This window comes from Gymnogyps californianus, chromosome 4, assembly GCF_018139145.2.
Source record: "Gymnogyps californianus isolate 813 chromosome 4, ASM1813914v2, whole genome shotgun sequence".
Taxonomy (NCBI): Eukaryota; Metazoa; Chordata; class Aves; order Accipitriformes; family Cathartidae; genus Gymnogyps; species Gymnogyps californianus.
In genome coordinates this window covers 6,213,297-6,239,028 of record NC_059474.1, presented here as the reverse complement: position 1 = coordinate 6,239,028, position 25,732 = coordinate 6,213,297, and the positions used below count along the sequence as shown (strand labels likewise).

General features: G+C 43.3%; 2 protein-coding genes across 2 annotated transcripts in view; one reads left to right on the top strand and one right to left on the bottom strand.

Annotated features, from left to right (window-relative positions):
* The first annotated feature begins 477 nt into the window (after positions 1-477).
* LOC127015393 (octopamine receptor-like) lies at positions 478-9,052 on the top strand. The gene is made up of 4 exons (XM_050895255.1): positions 478-496; positions 621-909; positions 7,109-7,285; positions 8,377-9,052. The coding sequence occupies exons 1-4, from the start codon at positions 478-480 to the stop codon at positions 9,050-9,052; spliced, it is 1,161 nt and encodes a 386-aa protein (XP_050751212.1).
* Positions 9,053-12,720: 3,668 nt separating this feature from the next.
* Positions 12,721-25,732, bottom strand: part of EIF2AK3 (eukaryotic translation initiation factor 2 alpha kinase 3) — a 44,546-nt gene continuing 31,534 nt past the window's right edge. Inside the window, exons 12-17 of the mRNA XM_050895535.1 lie at positions 24,426-24,575; positions 22,640-23,408; positions 18,046-18,213; positions 17,389-17,490; positions 14,968-15,030; positions 12,721-13,864 (exon numbers count right to left, since the gene is read on the bottom strand). Coding sequence (XP_050751492.1) covers positions 13,688-13,864; positions 14,968-15,030; positions 17,389-17,490; positions 18,046-18,213; positions 22,640-23,408; positions 24,426-24,575 — 1,429 coding nt within the window. The 3' untranslated portion in view covers positions 12,721-13,687. The remainder of the gene's footprint in view (positions 13,865-14,967; positions 15,031-17,388; positions 17,491-18,045; positions 18,214-22,639; positions 23,409-24,425; positions 24,576-25,732) is intronic.

Here is a 25,732-nt window from a genome sequence, read left to right as displayed (position 1 = left end):
CCCACCACGGCAGTAAAAAGCTCTTAACTTCAGAGCCCCAAAAAGTACCAGGGCAACCCAGGGCAGAGCATGTACTGAATAGTGGGGTTACGAAAGCAGCCAGCCTGGGCAAGCAGCCTCACCTGCTCTGTGGGTGGCAAAGCTGATAGTGAGAATACAGAATCATAGAATGGTTTGGGTTGGAAGGGACCTTAAAGATCATCTAGTTCCAAGCCCCATATTTTGTGGACATGGCATGCTGTTCAGTGGGATTTAGCAGAGCTGCTTTAATTTTGGATTTCAGTTGCTTGCTTGTTCTCTCTCTGATCTCAGTGCTTTTCTTTTTTTTTTTTTTTTTTATCACGCTTCACCTGATGATGCATTTTCGTTCACAGGAGGGCTTTTAATTGCCATGAAGGACTTCAGCCAGTGCTGCATATTCATCCCCACACTCAGGATTTCAGAGACTTCTAAAGGACTGATAACCATAGGACAGTGATGGCACAGACACAGCAGGGTGTGTGGGTTTTTCTTGAAGTAAATGAAGCATAAACATTATTTCTGTACTTCCTTTCATAGACCTACAAGTCATGTGCATTAAAGTCCTTATTGATTTTTTTTTCCCCTTTCCTTTCTTTCAGATTTTAACAGTGGGAAGATGCTGATGGACAAAAATGAATCTTGGTTCTCTAATTTCTCCTCTGCTGCCTCCTCCTTTGCAAAAGGAGGTGGCAACTGGGCAGGGATCGGCCTCCAGGAGGTGGTCATCGGGCTGATACTAACCCTCATTGACTTGATCACACTCCTGGGAAATACGGTAGTCTTCATCTGCCCGGTGGTGGAAAAGAGGCTGCGCACCGTCACCTATATGTTTATCATGTCCTTAGCCATGGCAGACTTCCTTGTAGCTTGTCTGGTCATGCCCTTTAGGTAAGAAGTGCTTGCAAGGTAAGATCAGGCGGTGGTGTCTGCGTGCAACGTCGGTTCTCCTAGCTCAGCAAATGCTCTTTGAGCAGGGCTGGCTAGAAGTTCATGTCCTGGGCTTAGGGCTGGGCTCTCTAAAGAGCTTAACTGTGGGTCAGTGATTATATGTGCTTCCGTGCCTCAGTTTCCCTACCCGTTATAATGGGTCCCCTTATAATGAATGGAGGAGAATTCCCAAGGGTGTTTGTCTTGTTGGCTATAGAGGGACCCCGGCTGCTGGTCTGAACTAGGTATCCAGCTTTTCAGGTGGCTCCAGTGTGACGAGTCCCCTCTTCTAGGACTAGCTCTGCGTTGCACGCGGGGCCAACATGGTTGCTAGATGATTTTGCATGCTCTGAGTGTTTGGGGAGTGCAAGATGAGGACTGCCACCGGTGTGTCAGCATTAGGTGCAACGACTGCGTTGATCCTGCTAACTTTTCAAAGGCAGAGCAAATCATGGAGTATATTTTTCCCTCATTTTTCTCAGTCAAGAATGACTATTGAAATCAGTGGATTTAAATTCTGTGCTTTTGATTTTACACCTCTTTAACCTTATATTTCCTGGTAGCGGGAGGGAGAAGTAAAAAAGTTCCTTACTAGTGTAAGAAAATGGATGATTTCACATTGCTGAACTTGAAAGGCTATTGCAGAGATGTTATTCTTCATATTCTTGGTGAAACACAGAATTTTGATTGTTTCTTCTGGTTCAGACAACATACCAGTGGAGTTTGTGGGGAAGGCTGGCGACCTTGCAAAATAAATCTTTTGCCTGCATAAACAGACTAGAAGAACTGCAGTCTGCAGTGGGATAACAAATGGGATTCGCTGCACGTGGGGGAATTGTTTTGCCCCTATTATGTGACTGCATTGCATGTCGATAACTGGCAGTGTTGACATGGGGACAAAGGCCATCTTCCCTCTCTCTGTGTAAATGTAAGGATTTTATTTTAGTATAAGTAGGGTAATTTAGGATCCCTCTATATTTAATGGAGGAAGAGGCACTTCAGAGAGCAGTTCTCCCTGCATGAGGTTTATATTTACAGGAGCTTCACTACCTGGCTAAAACATAGTAAAACAAATCCAGAAACCAGTTTACTTGTAGGCTCTGGCTGTCTTGTGCTGCAAAATGGCTACAGGTTTGTGTAAAGCGGGGGGCTGCACCCTATTTAGTGTTGCTGGAGCAATATGAAGAAGCTGAACTCTTTTCACGTTCTGTGCTTCAGTTCTCACAGGGCTGCCTACACTTTTGAATTTGGCACCGAAAGATATTTTCCCAACAAGCAGTTACAAACTGACTTATAAGTTTATAGTGTCAGGTGAAAAAAAAAGCAGTTAATGATGCCCTTTAAAAAATATTACTGCCAATTTTGGTGAATTTTTAAGGGCTAAGCTCGGTGAATTTTTAAGTTCAGGTTCTGCAATTATCCATCTGTAGTCACCTGTCTCTCCCCTCCACCTGGTGCTACAAATATCTGCCCTGGGGCCTTGGATTGCAGCTTAGTTGTATGATGATCTAAGCTGCTCCTAGCCTATTAAAGCCGGTGGGAATGAGGGTAGTGACTTAACCAGGAGATTTGTATCGCTGATAGTGGGGGTTTTGCTCTATGTTGGAGAAAGACGGGATTGTGGAAGTGCCTCTTTGCCAGACAGGGGTGGAGAGGGTCTCCAGGTTGGCTGATCTTGTTCCCTGAGGATTGTCAGCAGCTCCGAGCGGGTGTGTGGGTGAGGACATCGCCGCAGCAGTCTGGCTATCCGCTTCCTTCCCCGTTTCCAGCTACCAAGCTAAACTGGGCTAGAGCTGGGCTGCAACTGGTGATGGTGGAGTCTGCAGGGCCTGAGCTGGGCTTGCCTGCAGAACAAGGTGGTTCCCCCTGCCCTGCCCAGAGGGGATGCAGAAACGATCTGTGTGCTCCTGTCTACAGTAGCACCCGCTCTGATGTTTCCCACTGCACTGACGAGGTCACCGCAATAAAATGCGGCAGACCATTTCAACCTCCAAGAAAGAGAAAAACAGAGTGTCAGTCACGGTTGTGGTTTAACCCCAGCTGGCAACTAAGCATCACCCAGCCACTTGCTCACTCCCCGCCCCTGGTGGGATGGGGGAGAGAATCGGAAAAAAGGTAAAACTCGTGGGTTGAGATAAAGACAGTTTAATAAGTAAAGCAAAAGCCGCACACGCAAGCAAAGGAAAACAAGGAATTCTTTCACCACTTCCCATGGGCAGGCAGGTGTTCAGCCATCTCCAGGAAAGCAGGGCTCCATCATGCCTATCGGTTCCTTGGGAAGACAAAAGCCGTCACTCCGAATGTTCCCCCCTTTCCTCCTTCTTCCCCCAGCTTTATACGCTGAGCATGACGTCACATGGTATGGAATATCCCTTTGGTCAGTTGGGGTCAGCTGTCCCGGCTGTGTCCCCTCCCAGCTTCTTGTGCACCCCCAGCCTACTCGCTGGTGGGGTGGGGTGAGAGGCAGCAAAGGCCTTCACTCTGTGTAAGCACTGCTCAGCAATAACGGAAACATCCCTGAATCATCAACACTGTTTCCAGCACAAATCCAAAACATAGCCCTGTACTAGCTGCTATGAAGAAAATTAACTCTACCCCAGCCAAAACCAGCACATTCTCCACCCCTTATTCCATACCATTTACTTCATGCTCAGGTCCCACACTATCCAATACATCCTCATTAACCAACCCCCCCCCTTCCCATCCTTTGATACAATACACAGATATAATTCCCTCAGTCTATGGACCACCCCTGTGAAATGTCTGTAAAATGTCCATAAATGTCCACAAGTGTCCGCAAAATGTCCACTGAGTTCCTTTAGTCCATGACTTTGGGCTCCATCTGTTATGATTTTAGATTAGCTAACGCAAAAACCTTTCTGCTATCTGGCATTTCCCTGGGCTATTTTTTTTCCTTTCCATGTTCTTGTTACGCCCAGAAATGAGAGGTTTTCATCCCAGTCCAACCCAGGTGCCTCAAGGGCTCCTCTCTGGGAGTGCACAGCATCATCTGCTCTTCCACCCACTCCAACCATCCCTCCAGGAGATCACCTTCTCCATTACCCCAATCTTACCCAGGAACAGCAGCACCCCATTTGCTCAAAGAAGACAAAAGTTGAACAATTCCTGCTTTGGAGTGAGTTCCAGCTGATAATCACTGCTTCCTCTCTGATTTTGCCTGTTGGCTACTTGGTGACTCCTCTGGTGTCTCCATGTTCTGCTCATGCTTGCCAGTATCTGTCCTCAATTTCTTTTCTTCTAAATGGAGTTTGGGCATTTCTAGTTACCCACCATCCTCGTTCCTTCTGCCTCCCACCTACTGATGTGGTATTTACTATCTGGGCGATGGGAGGGAGTGGTAGCAAAGAGCAAAGGCAGGTGGGTGTCTTGGCAGCTGTAATTTCCCCTGTAAGACTGGTAGCATCCCCCATAACTGGAGTAAGACCTCTTCCTTGGCAAGGGGAAAAAGGTAATTTGGCACTAGGTTTTGCTCGGTTAGGAACGCAAAGGGGAAGGAAATTGGACAATTCCTACTTCTAGGCTCCCAGGAAAGCACGGAAGGAACAAGAAGCAGCAGATAAAAATATGTTTCGTTGGGAAATCTGTCTGTGGCTTCTGATGCCCAACAAGAAAGGAGAGGAAGGGCACAACAGGGATGAAGAGGGGACCACAGCTGTGAAGAATATGAGGGGAAAGATCATAGAATCATAGAATGGTTTGGGTTGGAAGGGACCTTTAAAGGTCATCTAGTCCAACCCCCCTGCAATGAGCAGGGACATCTTCAACTAGATCAGGTTGCTCAGAGCCCCGTCCAGCCTGACCTTGAATGTTTCCAGGGATGGGGCATCTCCCACCTCTCTGGGCAACCTGTGCCAGTGTTTCACCACTCTCATAATAAAAAATTTCTTCCTTATATCTAGTCTAAATCTACCCTCTTTTAGTTTAAAACCATTACCCCTTGTCCTATCAAAGGACGGTAGAGGTCATTACAAGGGGGGAAGGATTTCCATGAAAACCAATGGCTTCGTTATGCAGCCAGAGAGAAAATAGCCCACATAGGAGAGTGATGTCTTATTTAACAAAAAAAAAAAATTACAAAGGGGAGCAAAGAGCAGAGCACAATTGATGCTTTGTGCCCCTCCTGAATGTCCTGGTGTTGCCTAGTGTGAAGACTTGGTGGCTCTTGGTGGGCCACGTGGTGAGGAATGGACCCTGCCAGCTCCGCTGGGCGTTATTCGGCCCTGCTGAGGGAGTGGCTGTTTCACACCTTTCCCACCACCTTGGCTTCATATCTATGTTGCTCTTTTGAATTGCAGTTTGCTCCTCAGTTGGCATGTTAGCCCATGCCAAAGAGAAGGAAAAGAAATGATCTTAGGAGCCAGTTTGGCTCAGGAAAATGTGATAGAAAGGAAAAACAAGGTTGTCGCCTGGTGCCTTAATTTCATAAGAGTAAGACTTCTGTTTTGTTCCTGGTTTGGCTTGTTTGCAGGAGCAGTTCAGCTGTGCTTAGCTTGTTGTCTGGGTACTCCAGCCATCCCAGTCGTTTCCAGGCTGAATATTTCCAGCTGCTCTTTTCTTTTGCGAGCATAAGTGAAACACAGAGGTGACTTCACTTCTGCTCATACTGTGCGTTTCTTTGGGCTTTTATTATTCCTTTTTAAGCAGCATCATTTCCAAGCCGCAGAGACCTTTTACATCGGAAAAGAGGGAACAGGTATCCACTACCCGGTGCTGTGAGAACATCTGCTGGGTCAGGTGCATGCCACCAGATGTGTGCTGATGAGAGCTAGGTACCTGCTCACCTGGGAGCTGTGTGCAGGGATGTTCATGACAGCAGCACGGTCTACTCCTGGAAGGCCATGGCGTTCTACACCACAGGCTTTGCAGCATCTCTGGGGATAAGGAGGGCTTCTGAGGAGTGGCAACAAGGCGCCCAAGTCCCTTACTGGACCTGTGCTTCAACTTCTATATGTCTCATTTCCCCATCTAAAAAAAAAAGCCATGAAACCTTCCCATGTCTGTGCAGTGGGACCCTCCATGCTGCCCATGTGGAGGCCACTACGGTGTAGGGACAGGTTCTGCTGTAGATTAATGTTTGCTTGAATTTTTGCACAGCATCCTGCATAACAAATATCTGCTGAGGGCTGGGGCCCTTCAGCAGCACTATACCCACCTACAGCAGTTGTCGTGCTCTAGAACAACCTTCACAAGTCGTTTTAACGAATTGTTGCTAATTAGATGCAGAGCAGGCGTTGGTTTCTAACTCCTCTGACACCAAGTTGACTCTTTCTGCCCTTGCCGGACGGCAGAGCCCACCCGAGTGCACTGCAGCAGCTCTACTTTCACTGTGTTTGACCAGCAAGCTGTGAATTTACAGGATAACTAAAGCTTTGCAGGACTAGGTAGTTACTCAGCCTTTCACATCAAATTCACACACAATGGTTATTTCAGCAGTACCTCAGGAGTTGCAGAAAGCTGGTGAGAGAAAGGGGAAGCGGATGGCATCTAATTGAATGTTATAGAAACATCCATCAGCCTTTCTACAGCTGTCATATGTTCCTTCCTTTGCTGCTCACTTCTTACAGGCCCCTCTTGACTTTGTTAGAAATAATTTTGGCATAATGTCTGCTTTTTTCTGGTGTGTTTACCTCACTGAGGCATTTGTGAGCCACATAATGTACAAGAGGCGTAGGCTTCCTCCTAGGATTTTTTGTTTTTTAACCAAGAGTTGAAATCCTCTAGTTTTGAAGCACGGGACCAGATGAAAAGTGAATTTCTTGGAGGAGAGAGCATCTTCCATCCCCCACGAATTGGGGAGAAATCATAAAAGTCTGTGCTGCATAGGGCACTGGAAAAAGCTGTGATAAACAATGCTGTGCAGATGTAAATTTGGGGAGCTTTGCGGGGCAAAGCACCTCTCAAGGCACCTGCTTATAACAGAGTGCAGGCAAGAAGTATAGGTTTGGCCTTCTTCAGCCACACCCCACCCGTGGGTTATTGCCTTGGATGCACTTTGAGGATGAATCCCTGCTGTCTAACTGAGCTGCATGCCTATCTTTAGTACCTCCATGTTAAAATATGGCGTTACCTCAGTGGAGTCTTGAAGAAATGCATGAAATCAGTCCTTCTAGCTTTGATTTCTACCCGTTTTCTCTCGCAGTATCATTTACGAGGTGACGGGGATGTGGTTGTTCGGGAAGTTGTTCTGCAAAGTCTGGATCTCCTTTGATGTCATGTTCTGCACTGCATCCATTGTCACGTTGTGCTTCATTAGCCTGGACAGATACTGCTCCGTGGTGACCCCGTACCACTATTCGAGAAGGATGTCCCGTGGCAGGTGAGTGGAGTTGCTCCTCACTTCGGGTCCCTCCAAATTTGTACTTGGCCATGGCCTATATTGACTTGGGATCAAATGAGCTATTGACAGTTGCTGCCCAAAAGCAGAGCGCTGTGGCAAAAGGATCTTTGCACCATTTAAAATCTTGCAGAAATCTTTTAATGTGCTGCAGGAGAAAAGGAGAATGCAGCTGAGCTGGTTTGATGGTGCTTCTGGGAAAGCACTTTTTGAGCTAAGGATGGGTTGCAAAATGGGGTAGAAACCAGTGATGTGGGCTGACTTGTACCTACAAATTCTGCCCTTTGCAGGCATTTCGTGGGAGTTTCCCTGAGGACTAGGAGATATGACAGCCAGAAGAACGCATGTAGCAGTAGTCTTCCCCCTCTTAAACTCGCAATGTTTTCTGACGTGATATTCATGGGGGCAATGCAGAGAAAACAGGATGAGTTTCTAAGCTCCTGTCAAGGTTTCATGTGAAACGTTGAAATGAGGACCGCAGGGTGGGGAAAGTCGTCTGAGGGTGGGCAGAGAGGATGCTGCAGCTGCGAGGTGCTTTACAAGGTGGGTTCAGGCTCTTTTGGGGATGTTTTTCCCACTGCAACCCTTGCTGTGTACGATTTGTGGAGCGCGGGCAGTCGCCAAAACGAGGAGGGGGCTGCGCAGCATGCCGCGCTGCAGAGCAAGCGCTGCAGTGGTGCTGAGGATCTGGTGTCCATCAGCTCCACCCCTATTGCTCCTCAGACGATAACAGCCAGATATTAAAGCTGAAACCAAACAGAAAAATCTACATGCTGTTGTTTTAAATATTAACAAAAATCCTCTGGAAAACCTTTCCTCCTCTTTTTTCAGCCAGCTCTGAGCATCCCTTATGCTGACCCCAATTCTGTAAAGCACAGGCCCAATTACCCAGTTGTTAGAGATATTCACGTATGGATTTGTTGTACCCCGGCTTTTTCCCTTCTCCAAGCCCTGTGGGACTGCTGAGCAGTGATATCCCACACGGGTTACCATGGGGATTGAATTGTACTGGATGTTCTCAACTCAAAATTACTCAGACCCTCTCTCCCCTCCCCGTCTCTTTCCTTTCGCAGATGCATCGTGATGACCTGCATGGTCTGGGTATACTCCTCCCTCATTTCCTTCCTTCCCGTCATGCAAGGCTGGAATGAGATCCCCGGGGTGGACTTTGATGCAGGCAGAGAATGCATCTTTGTCACCAACTGGATTTTTGCCATCGTGGCTTCTGCTCTGGCATTTTTTGTCCCCTTCATGGTCATGTGCAGCATGTATTTCTTCATCTACCGAGCTTCACGGCTCAAGGCCACTCGTATCATGTCTCAGACCCTGGAGATTCACTACCACCCCAACAGCAAGCGGCAGAACCATCTGCAGCTGGAGAACAAGGCCACGCGGACCATTAGCATTATCATTTCAGTCTTTGTGCTGTGCTGGCTGCCGTACTTTGTCCTGAATGTCTGGCTCGCTGCCAGAGGCACCGACTCCACCAACACGGTCTTGGTTGACACCTTCAAGATCATCACTTGGTTAGGGTATTGCAACTCCACCATCAACCCAATGCTCTACGCTTTCCTGAACCGGGACTTCCAACGGGCCCTGAAGAAGCTGCTCATTTGCAGGCACAGGTCTCAGGTGGACATCGGAGAAGACATGGTTTCCATAGCCACGTTTTCCAAGACTGCTCCAGACCTGGAATATAGCGTTACGGTGCCACTGCCCAATGGTGCCCTGAAGGGCAAACCCAAGTAATCGGGATTCAGAATCAGTTGCTGGAGGTGGTGGTACAGAAAGTGCCAGAGCACATCCTAATGGAAAAATAACGGGTAGGAAAATAGGGGAAGGAGGGGCTGGAATATTACAGCTGGGGACATACGACAAAGATGCGTTTCTTCATCTTCCACAGTTTTACAGATGAGGAACTTTGATATTTTAGGGGCAATTTGTAATAACTAATGGAGCTAATTCCTTCCTGGGTAATTATTTTTTTAATGAGTGTTTCCTAAGACAAATTCAACGTTCATGCTGGGGAAAAAAAACCATCAGTATGATAACGTGAACTTGCCTTTGTGTACACCCTGGTGAGCTACAACATAAGGTGGGACAGTATTTCTTTCTTATCAAGCCACTGTAGCTCTCATCTTGCAGCTTACATTACAAATTTGACCAGTTCTAATAACTCCGTGTGTGTCAGTCTGTGGATGGGAGTTAGGAGGGATGTGGTCAAAGGCACCACTCTGCAGTCTGGGCTGTTGCTCAGGGTTCAACTCGCTTGCTTCTGAAATATCGAGAGGTTCAGAGCTTTCGGTGGCTTTCTGTGAATTATCTGTGAGTTTCCTTATTAATTCTGGAAGGGAATACCCCATGTGGCAGACCCCAGGAGACGAGCAAGACTTGCTGTAACACCACGAGCACCAAGTGCCCGAAGCGTTCAAAGGGGGCTACAGGTGACCGACACCAGCCAAAGAGGGGACGTGAAGAGGAATTACTACTTACTTGTGTGTTTTGCACTGTGATGTCTATGCCTTGATGCTATGAGCGTAGCTATAGAGTATTGCTGGACCACACAGCCGTAAAAAAAATGATAAATGGGAATGATTATTTTTGCCACTTCCAAGTGCTTGTCTGGACTTCAAACAGCGAACAGCACCGGCGCCCCGCAGGAGGGCCATGGTGTACCTCACTGAAGGATTGCCCTGAAAAGACAGGACTGCTCCTGAACGTCTCTGCAGCATCGTAACAGCGAGTAAAAGCAGGAGCTGAGCCCCCAGGACCACAGCTTTTCTGTAGGAGAGTCACATGAGGGCTGGTGACCGCTCAGACAACAACCATCGCTTCCCCCGGCATGGTTCTGGTGGGGTCTCACGCTGATTTACACGGGAGAGTCACTGCACTCAGAGCCTGCTCTTAGACCGATCTTCTATGGACATGAAACACTTCAAGGATGGTTTCCAAAGTAGCTTTTTCTGAGTGCTCAATCACCTGCTTGGGACAGGCAAGGCTTCTGCAGCCTGGGAAGCAGAGCAAACACAGCAGAAAGATATCCAGGCCAACATTTAATGCTAAAACTACTGGACTGAGGCACTCAGAGGGGTGAAGATGTTAATAAATAAAAAAAAAAAAGGAGGGGTTAGTAAAAGTCCCAAGTCCTTCTGCTCTTCCAGCTGAAGGGTACCAGAGGAGGACTGTCCTCAGACGTGTAGCAAAAAGCAAGTAGCTACTGCCTGGAGCAGCTCAGCTACTGGAGACACTGGTACAAGGGTCAGAAGTTCTCTCTCAAGAGCCTGGTAGAGGAAACAGCCCTGACCTGGGGTTGCAACACTGCTACTCCTGTCAAATGACTCTTCACGGAGTGGGTTAGGTCTCCCAGCTCCTATGACTCCAATAACAACACAGAAGAGGTAAGGAGAATAACTACACAATCCTGCCCTTATTCTGGGGGAAGCATCTAGGTCCAGCGGGCACAAAGGTGGACAGGGCAGGATTCTTGCTTCGGCCACCCAGTTCATTTTGATAAACCAGGACAAGGAACTGTGTTTCAGCCCTGAGAGCTATGGGGGGGAGGGAGCTGAGGGATAGGCAACATCTTCTGCAAGAACAGGCTAGGACCGCAGTGCTGCACAGTGCAGCAGAGTTCGAGACCGGAGCTCCCTTTTGCAGGGCTGCAAGCTGGCAGCTGCCCTAGCCTCCATCTTCAGGTGTCCCTCTGCAAAAAGAGTTGGCAGGAAGGTACACACCGATTCCCATGGCCACAGGAAGACCTGAGACAGGCTGATAGTTGGTTTCTAGATGTTGATAAACTGAAAGGCGGCAAATAAACTTGTCTATGAGCCATCAGATGTTCCTGCCACCAGGGCTGTCGTGTAAAGACTGGGATCTCACAGCCAAGGTGGAAAGCTGCCTTCATTGCTTTCCCTTCCGGGATGTGAGCATAGAGCAAATGCACATTAGACCGAAGGCCTTCGCTCTTTCAGTCATGGTTGACCACTGACTGAAGAACATCATCCAGCAGAAGGACAGGGATGGAACAGGGAAGTGTAGTGTAATTAATTAAAAGGAAAACAACATGGGAGGTGCATCCCTCTGGGTAGCCTGGTTCTGAAAAGCTGGTAAAATAGTCCTGGAGCTGATGGGGGTGTTGAAGCCCAGGTGGATATTTCACAGCACAGAGAAGCATCCTCTTCCCCCTCTGGTGGGGCAGAGCAAGCGGAGCTGCCAGAGGCAGGGAAATGAGTGCTTGCAGGCAAGACCCGAGTTCAGAGGAGAACCTCTCTGGTCAGGGAAAAGACTTTCTTGGTCAAACCCTGGAGCAAAAAGGAGCAAAGACAGGGACAACACACTCCAGCATCCAGTGCTAAGAGAAGCAAAGACTCACTGACACAGGCAGTTAAGAGCTGAGCGTGGCCAGGTGCTTTTGTGGCCGGGCACACACCACACAGGGTAGGATTTGTACATGCCTTTGAGGCTAAGTGTAACATCCCAGAATACACAGACACACCTAGTGTGAACATGTATGCCATTTTTGGTACTGAAATGCTGCAGGGCCCCTGGAATAGGCAGCTACTTACATCCAGCACAGATATACAGCAAGTTAAAAATGCTTTATTCTTAATTTCCTGTGCTCCATTTGTAATCACTGAACAGGCAGGGAAGCTAGAGAGGCTTCAAACATGGCCATTTAACTGCGCATTTATAGCTGATGCTAACAGGGAAATCCCAGGGAAGAGGACACACTTAACTGTCTACTGTTTTAACCCAGCTAAAGTCGATAAAGTTCTGTTTCTGACCAAATATTCACTGCAGCATTCTGGCTTCAACTGGACAAGCCAGTATCCAGGAAAGTTATCCAAGAGCACAAGGAAGACAATCTTTGTAATCCACTTTTGCTTTATCATAAGGCTGCAGAGTGTCAGCTGGTTTAATTGCTAGTTGTAGTGTCACACCACAGTACAGTGATCCCCAGAAGGATCTGAATCCAGCATCTTTTTAAGAAACTGATTTCAGAGCCTACAACTTCAAAAAATTAAGCCTGCAAAACAGGAAAATGCATTTATGCAAAAACAGTTCTAATAGTGTAAGAATTATCCCTTCAAGGCTTCCCTCTCTGTTAACAGTTGAGAGCCTGCCTCCATAATCCCCTCAGTTTAGAAGAGCTCAGTTCCCTTCTTTCTTCAGATAGTTACCTCGCTTCCAAGCGGCATATGCATCTTTACATCACCACGTGCACTGTGCCAAGCATGAGACAGGAAAACAAAGCAAGTTACAGAAATGCAGTGCCCGTCCTCCTGTTCCAACTGCACAAGGCTGCCATCTGCAGCATGCGCTGATGCAGGCTTTGAACAGAAGCAACTACTATTTTTTATTATTTTTTTAATAAATAAAAAAAGTTTATTAAATCATTTAGACTTGAAAGAAGTCACAATAATTAATGCACTCAACAATTATAGCAAGTGCATTCTGTACACCACCAACCCAAATGGATTGATTCCGTATTTTATAAATAAAAATTAACATATTTACAATGAGAAATAAAAGCATAGCATTAGGCAGTTAAATTAGCAGATTACACAAATGCCTACCAGTTGATTTTTTAAAAAGTACAAATCTACAAGATTACATACGACACGTATGACTTCATTAGGTTTAAATTTTCAGAATCACAACATTTTCGTACATAATTTTTACTATGGCTCTTTGAACCACTGCCTATAAAACCCCCTTTAATGGCAAAAAGCTCCTTTTCCTTCTCTACAGGTTTATCTGTATAAAATGCATTCCCTAAGATCTACTATAGTGCAGAAGTATGAAACGATTTCCTCTAATGACTGGCTATGGAGAGTGACAGTATGTACAACTGTGGTACTTTTTTTGCTTTAAAAATAGTGCAGATTCCCAGTTTACCCACCAGGGACAAAAATGGAGTCATAGTTCATTTCAAAGTCATCTTCATTTCACCAAAGACCAAGTGATCCGGATAGATACTCACTAGGCTTAGAGACTGTAATTTGCTCTATAAAAATACAGTATTTTAATTCTATTTACATGTTACAGATCTCTCACTTACCCAGCAAGCTGACATTTACAAGCTTCAAAAAAACCCAACAAACCCAAAAAAACAATAATGGAGCACAACGTTGGTAAGCACAGTAGCTGGACCCGTCCGCCTAGGAGACTTAAGGTAAGAAAAATGGAATGTGAAAAGTGTGGTTACTGGCTTTCGTTGGCTGTCAAAGTAAACGAAAATCTGTCCAACACGTCTTATACATTAAACATGGCAAAAAAAGTTTAAGTAAACTGTTTCCAAGATACACATTCTGCATCATAGGATCCTTCTGCTGAACAATCCCTGTAAAACCTGCCGAGTGGAAGAAGTGATCCTGAGGATAGTTATTTGCTTGGTTGTCTGGAATGCTTATTTCCTGATAAACTCATTGTCCGTGACCTCTGTCTAAGCACTGGTTTTGGTGGGAGTTCAAAGTCTTCAAATACAGGATTTTCGATGATCGCTGCAGCCTCTGGTCTTTCAGTGGGACTTGGAGAGAGCATGTCCTTCACCATGGTGTACTAAAAGAAAACATGACGTGTGTTAGATGAACCAACTCATAAATTCTTTCTTATGTAATGTTCTGAGTTCAGTTGTGGCTGTATGAACAAGTGGAAAATGTCCCCAGTTGCTTTCTAAGTAATTCGGGTATTAGTGCTTTGGCACAGTAACTAGAAGTACATTAAATATTTGAAAATGTATCCCTGTGCATCTGTTAAACTGTCTTTACTGTCAAGGACTACAATCCATTTGGCAAATCAAATCTGACCCAGGATTCAAGAGAGTTATAAAACCTTTACATTATTTGCAATCAAAAAAATTTTAAAACATATGAAATATAATTTATGAGTAATTTTCAGCTGCATGTTTAAGCCACCATGTTTTAAGCCACGCAGTAATTTTTCACGGCGAATTAGAGGTTTTCCTTTAAATATACAGGTAGTCTGAATATTTGTCTCAAACTTAATCAGAATTAGCGTCCTGCTCCAGCTGAGCACAGCACATCACATTCCCCTGGGCAGCCTGCAGCTGTAAAGCAAGAAAGGCTAGTCTCATTTAGCTGCTGGTCTGAAGCTACCATGAGCACCTGAAAGCATCTCAGCTTTTTACTGGAGAGGTTTTATACATCACCTCCTCTTTATCTGCAACCATATCACTTTAAAGATCTGACTAATAAGAACACAGCACAATTTGCTCATACAGTTTCCCACTGGAGAGATCCAGTTCCTGGAGTGAGATCCCAGACAGCCATGGTGCTACCGACGGCCTCCCCTTTACCTGTCTACAACTCTGCACTTTCTCTTTGTGAATATGGATTTGTTGCAAGAAATCATGTCAGGATGTATATGAAATGAATGACAGCAAGTGACAAAGGGAAGCCAGATAATATTGTGTAGTTACTGGAGGTAAACTGTGTAACAAAAGTATCATATCATCATCCACATTATTGCAATGTTATAGCTTTGAAACGTAGAAAAGTACACGGATAGAGAAATGCATCTTAATAACACGAAAGGTTTTTTTTTCCCCCTCCATTTTTACCTGCAAAGCAATTGGAAAGCAAAGAAAAAAAGCTACAATTATTAAAGAAAAAGCTACAGTTAATAGAATCAGATATACTTACCTCTTGTGCATATTTCTGAGTGAACAATGGTGGAAACTTCAAATTTCTAACATCACTTAAGGTCTGCAAAAATATTAAGAAAAACATGTAACTTTTCCAAAATACCATTCTTCAGTAGTATTACTCTATTATTCTTCAAAAAATATGAAGACCATGCAAACAAATCAGCCTGATGGAAAAAAAACCCCTAGTTTAAAGTCTTGCTTTAGTGGTTAAAAATGACAACATACTTAAATGGGCAAGTGGCTGCTTCCCTAGGTACACAGCCTGCAACAGGAATCATGTTACAAGAATTCCAATCTCTGCAGTTTTAAATCAGCCAGATACACGAACTTGTACTTTCTCACTTTGGCTCAACAAAGTCAACAAATCAGTGCACCACCTATAATCCCCAAGATCATCTTACACCAGTATTAAGACATATGAAATGACTGGCTCTGTCTTAACAACGTAAGCACTAGTCTTTATTTAACGTTAATGGACTAACGAGCAGATTTATCAGCAGTTTCGAAAGCAGTTCATGTTGCATATTTCTGTGTCCTTACAAGGTAGCTGGTCTCCTGCAGTGTTTCTTCCGTAACAAGCCCATTGGCTCCATCTAGTGACAGCAATTTTCCCACCTTCAGCCACACAATTATTTGCAGCGGGCTACCTTATGAATTTAAGTTCTGTAATTGCCAGCAACCCATGACCCACTTCAGCATGGTTTTAGCGTAATAGTTAGCACTTACATTTGTTTTAGGAAGGAACTCCTTTTGCAAAAGTTTGAGCACAAAATATAAGAATTCTAAAGTTAAAACAAAATTCAATTCACTCCACTGAAAGTATAAACTGACCAGTTAACAGTGATGGGCAATAGTGAAACTCCCGTTCAAGAGAACTGACTTTTATGACAGTAAAATGCTTAAAAAAAAAATTGTTCTCCTTCTCTATCAATTCAGTCTGCATTTAGTGATCTGTTTTCAAACTTCTAATCTGGAAATAAACTGCACTGCCATAGACCAACTGCTAACAGCCCGAGAGAGGCAGGTCTCACGCTCCTCCTCTGGGGATTTTTCCAGCCCTTTGTCACAGATTTCTAGAATTTGCTGGGCTACCTGGTCAGGAAGAGCATGTTTTGCTTCAGCAAGTAGTGCTAATGCTTGGCTGATGCCAATGAAAACTTCAGCATAACAACTCAGAAACCACTACTAAAGTAGCTAAACTCCAGAACTCAACAATAAAAGGGTGGGGGGTTCTTTTTTATTTTATCAAAAAGAATGGAATGACAGTGAAAATCACGGGAAGTTAGGGCACTCTTTTTACCCTCTTAGGAAGTAAAGCATCAGAGTTAGATGCAATTTTGGATTCACTCCAATTACTTGCTTTGCTTCTATACTCGGGACAGAAACTGGAAAGGCAAAGCTTGTAGTCACTGCTGCAGGAGATCTTGAGAATCCAGGATAGCTCTTTATCGGGTGTCTCAGTAAAACTGATTTTATTTAGGGAAACTGAAATTGGTTTCAGTGCAAGGGGTTGAAATTAAGCACTGTCATTCCTCCTCTAGACTACGCTCTTTTGCGCCATAAAAAGCCAGAGCATTTTAAGCAAGAGAATGCAACACCAGCATAGGTGAAGCATTTGGTCAGGCTGCATTCACGGTGTGCTTCAAGTTGCTTCTGACGTCTCTGCTAAAAACAATCCATCTTCACATGACAATTTAAACCCCCCAAGCACATATAAATGATAAATACAAGTTATAATGACTCTTTCTTTCCCGCATAGGTCACTGGTCACCATATACAAGAGGAAAAACCTTTCTGGCTGTAGCCTCTGTTCTCTATGAACTTGTTCCTGAGCAAGATGGATCTCACATGCATTTTAACAGCAAGGAAGAGTTGTAATGCACCATCAAACCTCCCAAATTCACATTTGATGCAATGAAGGTCATCAATTACTGGGAAGATCGTGCTTGAAGCTGAGTGAGACTTACAGCTAAGACTTACTATAGGAAAAGGAACAGCAATTTTTCACTAAGTGCTTTGGGTGAAAAAGCACTGCAGACGCAAACGAAGGAAGAAATGATAAAAATGCACAGCATGGTTCCAATTCTTGAATGAAAAACAAGCTGGTAGGCTTAAAGTCACAAGCTATATTTGTTGCTTGAGTTCTTGGATATCCTAGTTCAACAGTTTCTCTTACTTGGCTTGACAACAGAGGAGCTTTGTAAAGAAATTAAGGCCTCAATTCAACTGCACACATTGGGAAGACTGCAATTTATTCTCAATGATTCAGGGGGTCTGTACAAGGCTGATAAAGAAGTTGTGGTCCTAATTGCAAGGCTTTTTCAAAACTGAAAAGAACCTCTTGCAAGTGTTTCACCAAGCGAATAGCTATTTTAAATAAATGTTCAAACTGAGGATAATCCAATACCATACATACCCTGACCCTCTCCATCTGTGTGCTGAAAGGATAAAGCAGCTCAAAGAGAATCAGTCCCAAAGAAAAGATATCCACTTTGTGCGAATAGGTGTTCCCACAGATCTGAAAATTGAAAATTAGGGTTAGGTCAATCAAGCTACTCACTGTATGTAATTAGGAACAACGTAAACAACGCCCTTTCAAGTCAAGTGGTTAGCAGGAAGTGATTAGCCCTGCACAGAGCTGAAAACTACAGGACAGGCACATCGGCAAACTTCATCAAAGGAGCATGGGTGAGCAAGGTCCTGATCATCAGCTCCTCTTTGCAGACATAACTGCAAAGCAAAATGTTTCAACTTACTTAAACCTCATGCACAATAGTCTGTCCTTGCTCAGTTAACTTGAATATTACACAGTTATCTTTCTACTACATTAAAAGCATGATAAATGAATGCATCTAAGTACGAGTCACTAGCCACTTTTTTGCTATAATAAATCTATATATTAAAATATTAACTTTGGAATTCAATTTAGCTCAAAACTCTACTTTGATGAGAAAGAACTTAAGTAACTTGATTGCAACAGTTAACTAGAAAGAGTGCCTGATCTTTGAGCTTCCAGGAATTCAGGTGTCTTCCAGGCACTGTCACATACAGCTTTAGAGCAGAGAGCACAAACCTGTTCTGGGCTCATGTAGAGTTTGGTCCCTACTTGTCCTGTGTGCCTGGCATAAGCTGGCATTGGGGTAAGTACCGATTCCTCCTCCTCATCTTGGTCCATAGCAGTTACCAGTCCAAAATCCCCAACCTTTACTATGTCATCCATTGTGAAAAATATATTGGAAGGCTAAGAAAACAAACAGGTGAAAAGAAAAAAAATATGTAAGTAATAAACAAGTCTCTGTGTTTCAGTAGATACAACACTTTGTTCTAATTCAGATAAGCCAAGCCATGTCAAGGCTAAAAATGCTCATTAAACATCAGGTTAGCAGAACCAGCTAAGAATCTCAGCTACTCAGGAAAAAGGAATTACTCCTGCATTAAACAGTCTCCCTTCCTGAAACTCAGGCTGATCATTTCTTGTCATCCAGTAGAGGTTTACTAGCACTACATAGGTCTGCTGAGTAACATACACAAAGTCAACAGCTGTTGGGAACAGCACAGATAAGTTATCCAACTCTCCAGCACATGGCAAATTCACACCAGATGCTGGAGTTATGACTCCTAGTCTTTTTTATTTTAATTTCTGAGTGCTAAACTCATTCACCATATTATTAACCAGCACGTAGCACATCATCTTAATGTTACATTATAGATACATTGAAAGTCTGGGAACAAGGTCTGCTTTTCAGTTGGTACTGTGCAGCTTAACTGCGGGAACAGCTGTTTGCGTAACAGAATTAAAAGTTTATTTTTGATAGAAGCTTAAGAACTTTGCAATTCACAAAAGCAGCAACACTGATGATCTGGCTTAACTCTCCTTTAGCTTGTTTGCCACGTACCGCCATCCTTGGCTTAACCTACTGATAAAAGAGACTGGAACTGAGATGCCCCCTTGTTAATGGTACCTATCTCAGATAGTTTTTCCAAGAGATTTGCATTCTGTCTGATAGAATAGCACACACCAAATGAATGATTATTTCTTTGAAACATGACCACTCCAGTTACAAATACAGACAGACAAACAGTTTTGGGGGAAGAACAGACTGATCCTGTAAGGGGGAAGAAGCAGCAGACTTATGTCCAGGGAAAGGGCCGAGGTGTGGTAAAGAAGCAGGTGGTGCTGGGCAAGCTCCTCTCAGAGCTCCTGGGACCTTCAAGGCTGGGAGAACATGGTCCATGCTTTGTTGACATAAACCCTGGAACAGGAGGAGGCAGACAGATATAGGGCAATATTTTTCCACAAGATTAAAGGACCACAAAGTTGACCTATTTCAAAGTCCATCCGACTTCCTCAGTTAAAGACAAACCCACTCTGTGCAAGAGAGAAACAAGACAGAAAAAAGGCTTCTTGGTTTTTTTAAGCAACGGACAGCCCTGAGATAAGCACTACAGAAATAGATATAACTTGTTAGTTCCACAGCGCCCACATCCTGCCTCAAACTGCCTTCTGAGCCAGGCCTTATCTCCCGCTATATTTTCCTGTAATGAATGTCATGCCCTTTGGAGTCACAGCTCATTCAGTGCACAAAAGCTACTACGCTGTAAACCCACAGCGTCTCCAGGCTCTCTCTGAAGCAGTTATATGGCACCCACCCTCTGACTGCACACCCACGTTGTCAAAAATCTTTGTATCAGAATTTTAATGCTCAAGGCACAAACGTCTCCATTAGGGATTTGTATCCCATCGCCTTGATCTCCATTCCCCTCCTCCTCCAACAAACACACAAGAAGTCAACAAGATCTGTCTTGCTTCATGGAGCAGAACTCTTCTTAACAGAAAGTTTTATTTCTTGTACTTCTCTGGCTGAAAACAGACTGTCTCTGAATGGGCTGGTGTACAGTTTCTACAAATTAAGGAGAATAGACTCTGCTATCACAAACTGCCAGCAAAAATACGCCATCAAGACCACATTCGGAAAGAGGAAGTCTAAGGCAGATGCACATAATTTTGATTTAAATCAGAAGAATACAACCACCCTCTAGTTATCTTGCCACTTGCACAAAGAAATTTCTCTCCAGATTCTTCAGTCAGAATAAGAATTCCCATTTTTTTCACAGATATAAGCTACTCACACACCTGGAAGACTACTGTTTAATTCAATTAATGCTGCAAAATGTATCTAACACTGTTCTTGCAGTTCTATGAAACTCATAATTTTTTTTGAGCTGTCAAGCATGACCAATGGCTTATCCTTAGAGTAACAGTAAATTCACTTGACAGACAGACTTCTGTTTCTGTACTTCATTTTCTTCAAAAGAATTTGAACTGTGACCTATTCATTTGCCTACTTAAATTTCTGCCATCTTATCATTACGGTATCTCTGATTAGTAGGAGCCTAATTAATGCATCTCAGTGTGCACTGTTAATTTAAATATTGAAAAGATCTTCTTGAATCTTTTAATATGCATGCATACAAATTTATTTTCACATAGGTCAGTACATTTTTGCTGGTGCCAATGGAAGCAAGAACTGGCCTCTGCTACCAGCTAGCTCTGCCTCTAGCAAAGACAAACCAGCTTTGCAGGTTATTTTCTTGTTCGTGCTGGCACAAACTGAGGGTTGCATGACCAATCTCTTGGACAAATTACAAAATTAGGTGAGATATGTTCCTAGGAGCTTCTGAAAACTACAGAAAAAAATTAAACATACTGGCTGTTGGTTTGACCAAATTAACACAGACAAATAAACTTCTAGGATCCAAGAATAACATCTATACATGCATGGGAAGTTTTCTAAAGCAGAAAGTTGTTCGTTCAGGGAGAGCCTTTCCAAGTTGTTTATACCAAGTAAACAAAGTAAAATCTCTTGTTCAAATTGCTGCCAATATTGAACTTTTAAGATGTTCTAACAAAATGCTACACAACTGCTGATTAAGACAAATACAGCTTTAAGGGAAGATCTACATAAGCTTTACTGAACAGTGATCTCAGTAAAGACTGCAGAGAGTTACAACTGACAGTATTGTTAAGAAAGGTTATTAATTAACATGTCTAGCAACATGGTAGTATAGGGATTTAATCATTTTTCTGGTCAGTTTCTCAAGCACTAAAGATTCTTCAGGTACCTGGTTCAAGGTAATCGCTTAATGCTGATGGGGAAAGAAAATACTTGGATGGGTTTGTGAGTCTTTCTAACTTTGACATATCCTTTCAGTGTTACTGAATTTGAATCCCCTTTTACTACCACATCTGAGATGGCATTTTTATCTTTTGTTTCTACTGATACCAAATGATTACCATCTGAGAAGCTACAACAACGGTTATAATCATTTCAGTATTTACTCCATTGAGGTAGGTATTAAATGCCTCCTCAAATAAGCAAAGAGGAACAGGAACTGCCTCTCCACCATTTGGCAAAAGCAATCCATTTCTCAGAGCTTATAATAGTACGACTAACTTCAGCTGGGCTCTTAAATTCTGGTATTTGGTAACACATACTGACACTTCCAGTGCTAAACGTTCCAGCAAGATCAGGCACTAACATAGGATCAGAAGCAAAATGAAAGAAAAGGTACAAAAAGTTACTCCTGACTTCAGTTACATTAAACGCCAGAGGTAAAAAACACCTTTCCCAGTCTTAATCGTCTGGATGTTATCAGACATGAAAAAGATTATGAATCCTTCAGAAAGCTGCATTGTGATAGTCGGCATTGACTCAGAATTCAACTCCAGGACAGTTTACATTTCAATCCTAGAGCAGTAACACTTAATTTTTACTTTCTCTAACTAGGACTAACACCGCTGCTCTTAGGCAGTATTGCTACAGAAACAAGAAGGAAAATACCAGAATTAGAATCACAGAATCATTTAGGTTAAGATCATCGAGTCTAACCGTAAACTTAACACTGCCAATTATCTGCTTCACTTGAAACGGTAGAACAGGATCCAAAATAGCTTTCTTTGCCACACAGCTCAGCAATGAACAACCCTGTATAAAGAACCTGAATTAAAAATGCCATAAAACAAATGCAACTGATCTGTGCCAGGTACAAGAAGTCTTGCTGTAAGAAACACTTTAATTGCAATAATGAATGATTAATGTTTATTTCCTGGAGCACCATACCTCCAGATTGTTGTACAGACGTTAACTCAGCTTTTGTAACCCCCCATGCTGAAGTCACTGATAAGAGTCAACTATTTTAGCAGGATTTGTCTCCAGTGCCGTATTACTCCCACATACAAAAAAATTTTACCTGTATCCACACACTCATGATCTGTCAGTTTAAAGCAGAACTTGACACTGAGCTAAACAGCCTGGCACTGCTGTATTAGGAGCAGCCAAATTTGGAATTGCTGATGCTCAAGTTTGTAACGCAGCGGAGCGACAGCTACCCCGTGATACCATTTGAGTTAGTCCATGTGTTTCAGGAATTTTACAGCACCAGAGACTTTTGTATGATACTTTGGGCACAGATAATTCAAGTTATGATAGCTCCAAAGATAATCTCACAGTCCTAAACCAGAAAATGTTTGTCTATAGGACACAGCCAGTGAGATCACCAGTTACAACCAGAATTTGGAAAGTTCAGGCATTCAGTGATGATCATGCCAATAAATAAATAAAAAGAAAAACCCAACACATTTCCTACAGTAACCTATGAATACAAACCTTGAGATCCCTGTGCATTAATCCTTTGCTATGCAGAAAGTCAACCGCTTCAGCTATCTGCAGAAATATCTGCAGACACTCTGTCCTTTCCCTCTCCTCTATCATGCACCTTCTGCTCATCCAGTCTTTAAGGTTCTCTTTCCGGCAGAGCTGCATCTGGATGTAAAGATACACCTTTGGAGAGGTGGGCTTGACTTTTTCCGCAGTATTTTTAGAAAGGTCCAGGCTTAAACTTGTTGGCCTTGGTGGAGAAACAGAGAGGGGACTTCCTGAAGCAGACTTCTTGTTATCAGATTCCTTTGTACTTTTTGCCTTATCCTCAGAAAGACTCCCATCATGTGAAACATCAACTTTATCTTCCTTACTAGAAGCATTTCCACAACCAGAATCCTCAAACACAATAGAAGAGGAGGTCCCTTCCCTCAGGTGTACAACAGGAACAGCTGAAGAACAAATTTCCAAGGAGTGACCCAGCTCGTTATTGTTGATAGTACTGTCTTCTACATCACAGCCTGTAAGGACGCTGTCCTGAAGGTTTAATAGTGGATCTTCTGACTGGTGTAAGTCCCTGTTGTCCGTGGCAGAAAATTCCAGAGGAGAAAAGTGGCTTCCAAATGAATCGGACTGACCGCAGGGTATTCCCACAGACCTTACCCTCTCCGATGAAGTGGCAATAACTTCAATGTGCTCCTTTGTAGAAAATGGCTCTGTTCTGATCTTAAATGATGGGACGTCCATCGGACTGGGAGAACTGAGTGGCCAATCAGTGCTAGAAGACCAAAATCAAGAGATCAATACTACAAGAACTTCATGCCACTAGAAATGCATTTTCAGAAGCCCAGGTTTTAACAACTGCTCTGAGAAGTGTGTCATACCACAGCGGTAAATGACTACCCAAGCGTGGGAATCACTAATAACCAGGATTTAGCATCCATTTTTCTTAGCGAGGATAATGTTTTCTCATTGAGACAAGAGTGTTGATAAAGGAAAATTTAGCAAGCTCTACTGCCTGGATTCCCAATGTGCAATCAGGCTCATCTTCAGCTTGAAAAAATTCAGTCCTTTAGAACATGCATTGCAATGACTATTTAAAGTGCCTTGGAAGAATTACAGCTGTGAAATGTTAATTTGATGCCTGAAATATAAAGGTTGCTATATTCTAAAAATTGTTAGGCATGTTAAGATGTTATTATGAGACCACTAAATAGTCTTGTATTAGGCCTCATTCTTTAAATGCTAGCATACACCCACTTTTTCCTTTCTCTTCACATCCTCTAACTCTTTTATCTAATTTTCCATTTTTAACTTACTTCTACCAAGCTTTATAAATTGTCACTCTGATTATCCCTCACATATTTCTGCTGAAATAAATTCATTGAAGCATTGGAGTACTGAATCAGATCCATCTAAACCGAGACAACAAAGAGGAGGAAAGCAGTGGAAAGGAACAAAGAGGACAGAGATGCCAAAGTTTAAAATTGAATCACAGTACCAATGCTCCAACCTTCCAACCACCCAAAGATTCAACTACAGAAGTTAAATTAAGAACTACAAGATGTTTCCTAAGCTGAAAGGAGGACCTTAACACAACAGAGGACCCCAAAATTGAGAGATGCTATGCACAAATGTGATGTATTTGTACCTTGTTCAATTGAAAAGTTGACAGGCTAGGTTAATAACTATCTCTTTCCTACATAGTCCCTCCATCTTCCTGGATCATCTACCAGTTCTCCAGTTCTGCTGATGTACAATCTCAAATTCAATTATTAAAAAAATTACGAGTTACCTTTCATCTTTTAACCACTGTTCATCCATCTTCTCCTGCCATCTCTCAGGTGGAGCTTCCAGCCATGCGTTGAAATACCGAACAATACCCGGATGCTCAAGTTTAGCTAACGCCTTGACTTCCCGCATCACCTTTTCACGAGCCAGCTCCCTACGATTTGGGGTGAGGAGAACAACAGAGACATGGTCACATAAAGCAACAGCATAGTACAGAAATTTCTGCAAAGGAATTTAATCAAAGCTAGCTCAGTATAAACCAGGCCAGTAGTACTGCTCTCCTCACCAAAAGACAGGTATGTCTTAAACTCCCCAGAATAACTCCTTTAGGTTAGAAGTGTGGAGGAGCAGTATGTGCTCATAACGGCTAAGTATTTAGTCATCCCTTTTCAAATAATTACAGGCAGCAAAACTGAGAAGAAAAGGTTCATCTTGCTCTCAACTGTTTACAAGGATAGAAAAAAGACCACTAAACAGCAATATTCTACAGGGATGTAGAAGACACTGACACAAAAGAAGACAGACAATAATACCTTAGTATTTCTTTTTTAATTGGCATAACATAAGGAGACTGCATAAAGACTATCTCCATTCTATGGACAGAAAAAGCAGGTAGCCTGCTATCTTATTGAAGTAAATAATCTCTCTTCGTAAGACTGTAACTGGATCAAATGAAGTCAGATGGTTTTATTTAATGGGTTTGAATATGCTCGGAAAAGAAGAATTTAGGCTACCTTAAATTTCTGAACAAAACCTTTAATCTTAAATAGTCACGCTTATTTAACACATTCAAAAAAATAATAATTCTAGATTTCATAGCTTTACCCCCTCCCTCTACTGGCCTGCCTGTTGCTGTTCTAACTTGAGATTTCCAGAAGCAGTGTCTCCCATCTCCCACTAAAAGGAACTGCTGCAAGCTCTGTGTAGGGTAATTCAGCAGCATGGCTTGACCACCTATGACTGAAAGAAAAGGTAGGGGTTGTGGGACCAGAAAATGAAACAAATGGACAAATGGAGTCAGAAAAGCTGGTGAGGGAGAGAGAAAAGAAAGAGAAGGTGGAGTAGGAAAGGTAAGGAGAGGAAGGAGAGAAGCAAATTAACAGCACTACAAATAACTGGTCCTGTTATCAAAGCCTCTATTCATCAAGGAAATCAAAGGAGTTCCCATGTAGCCGCAGCATCCTCACAAGGGTCCTGCTACACGAGTATTTTAGCCAAGCAGGTCACCCTTCTGCCATGATTACATATGCCAAATTCTCGATGCCAAAACTAAGTCAGCCCCCCCATTAAAAAGTATGTCATTCATCCTAA

Coding starts and splice junctions, on each gene's coding strand:
- LOC127015393 (XM_050895255.1), top strand. Junction 910..7,108: donor TGTCTGGTCATGCCCTTTAG/GTAAGAAGTGCT, acceptor TTTCTCTCGCAG/TATCATTTACGAGGTGACGG. Junction 7,286..8,376: donor AGAAGGATGTCCCGTGGCAG/GTGAGTGGAGTT, acceptor TTCCTTTCGCAG/ATGCATCGTGATGACCTGCA.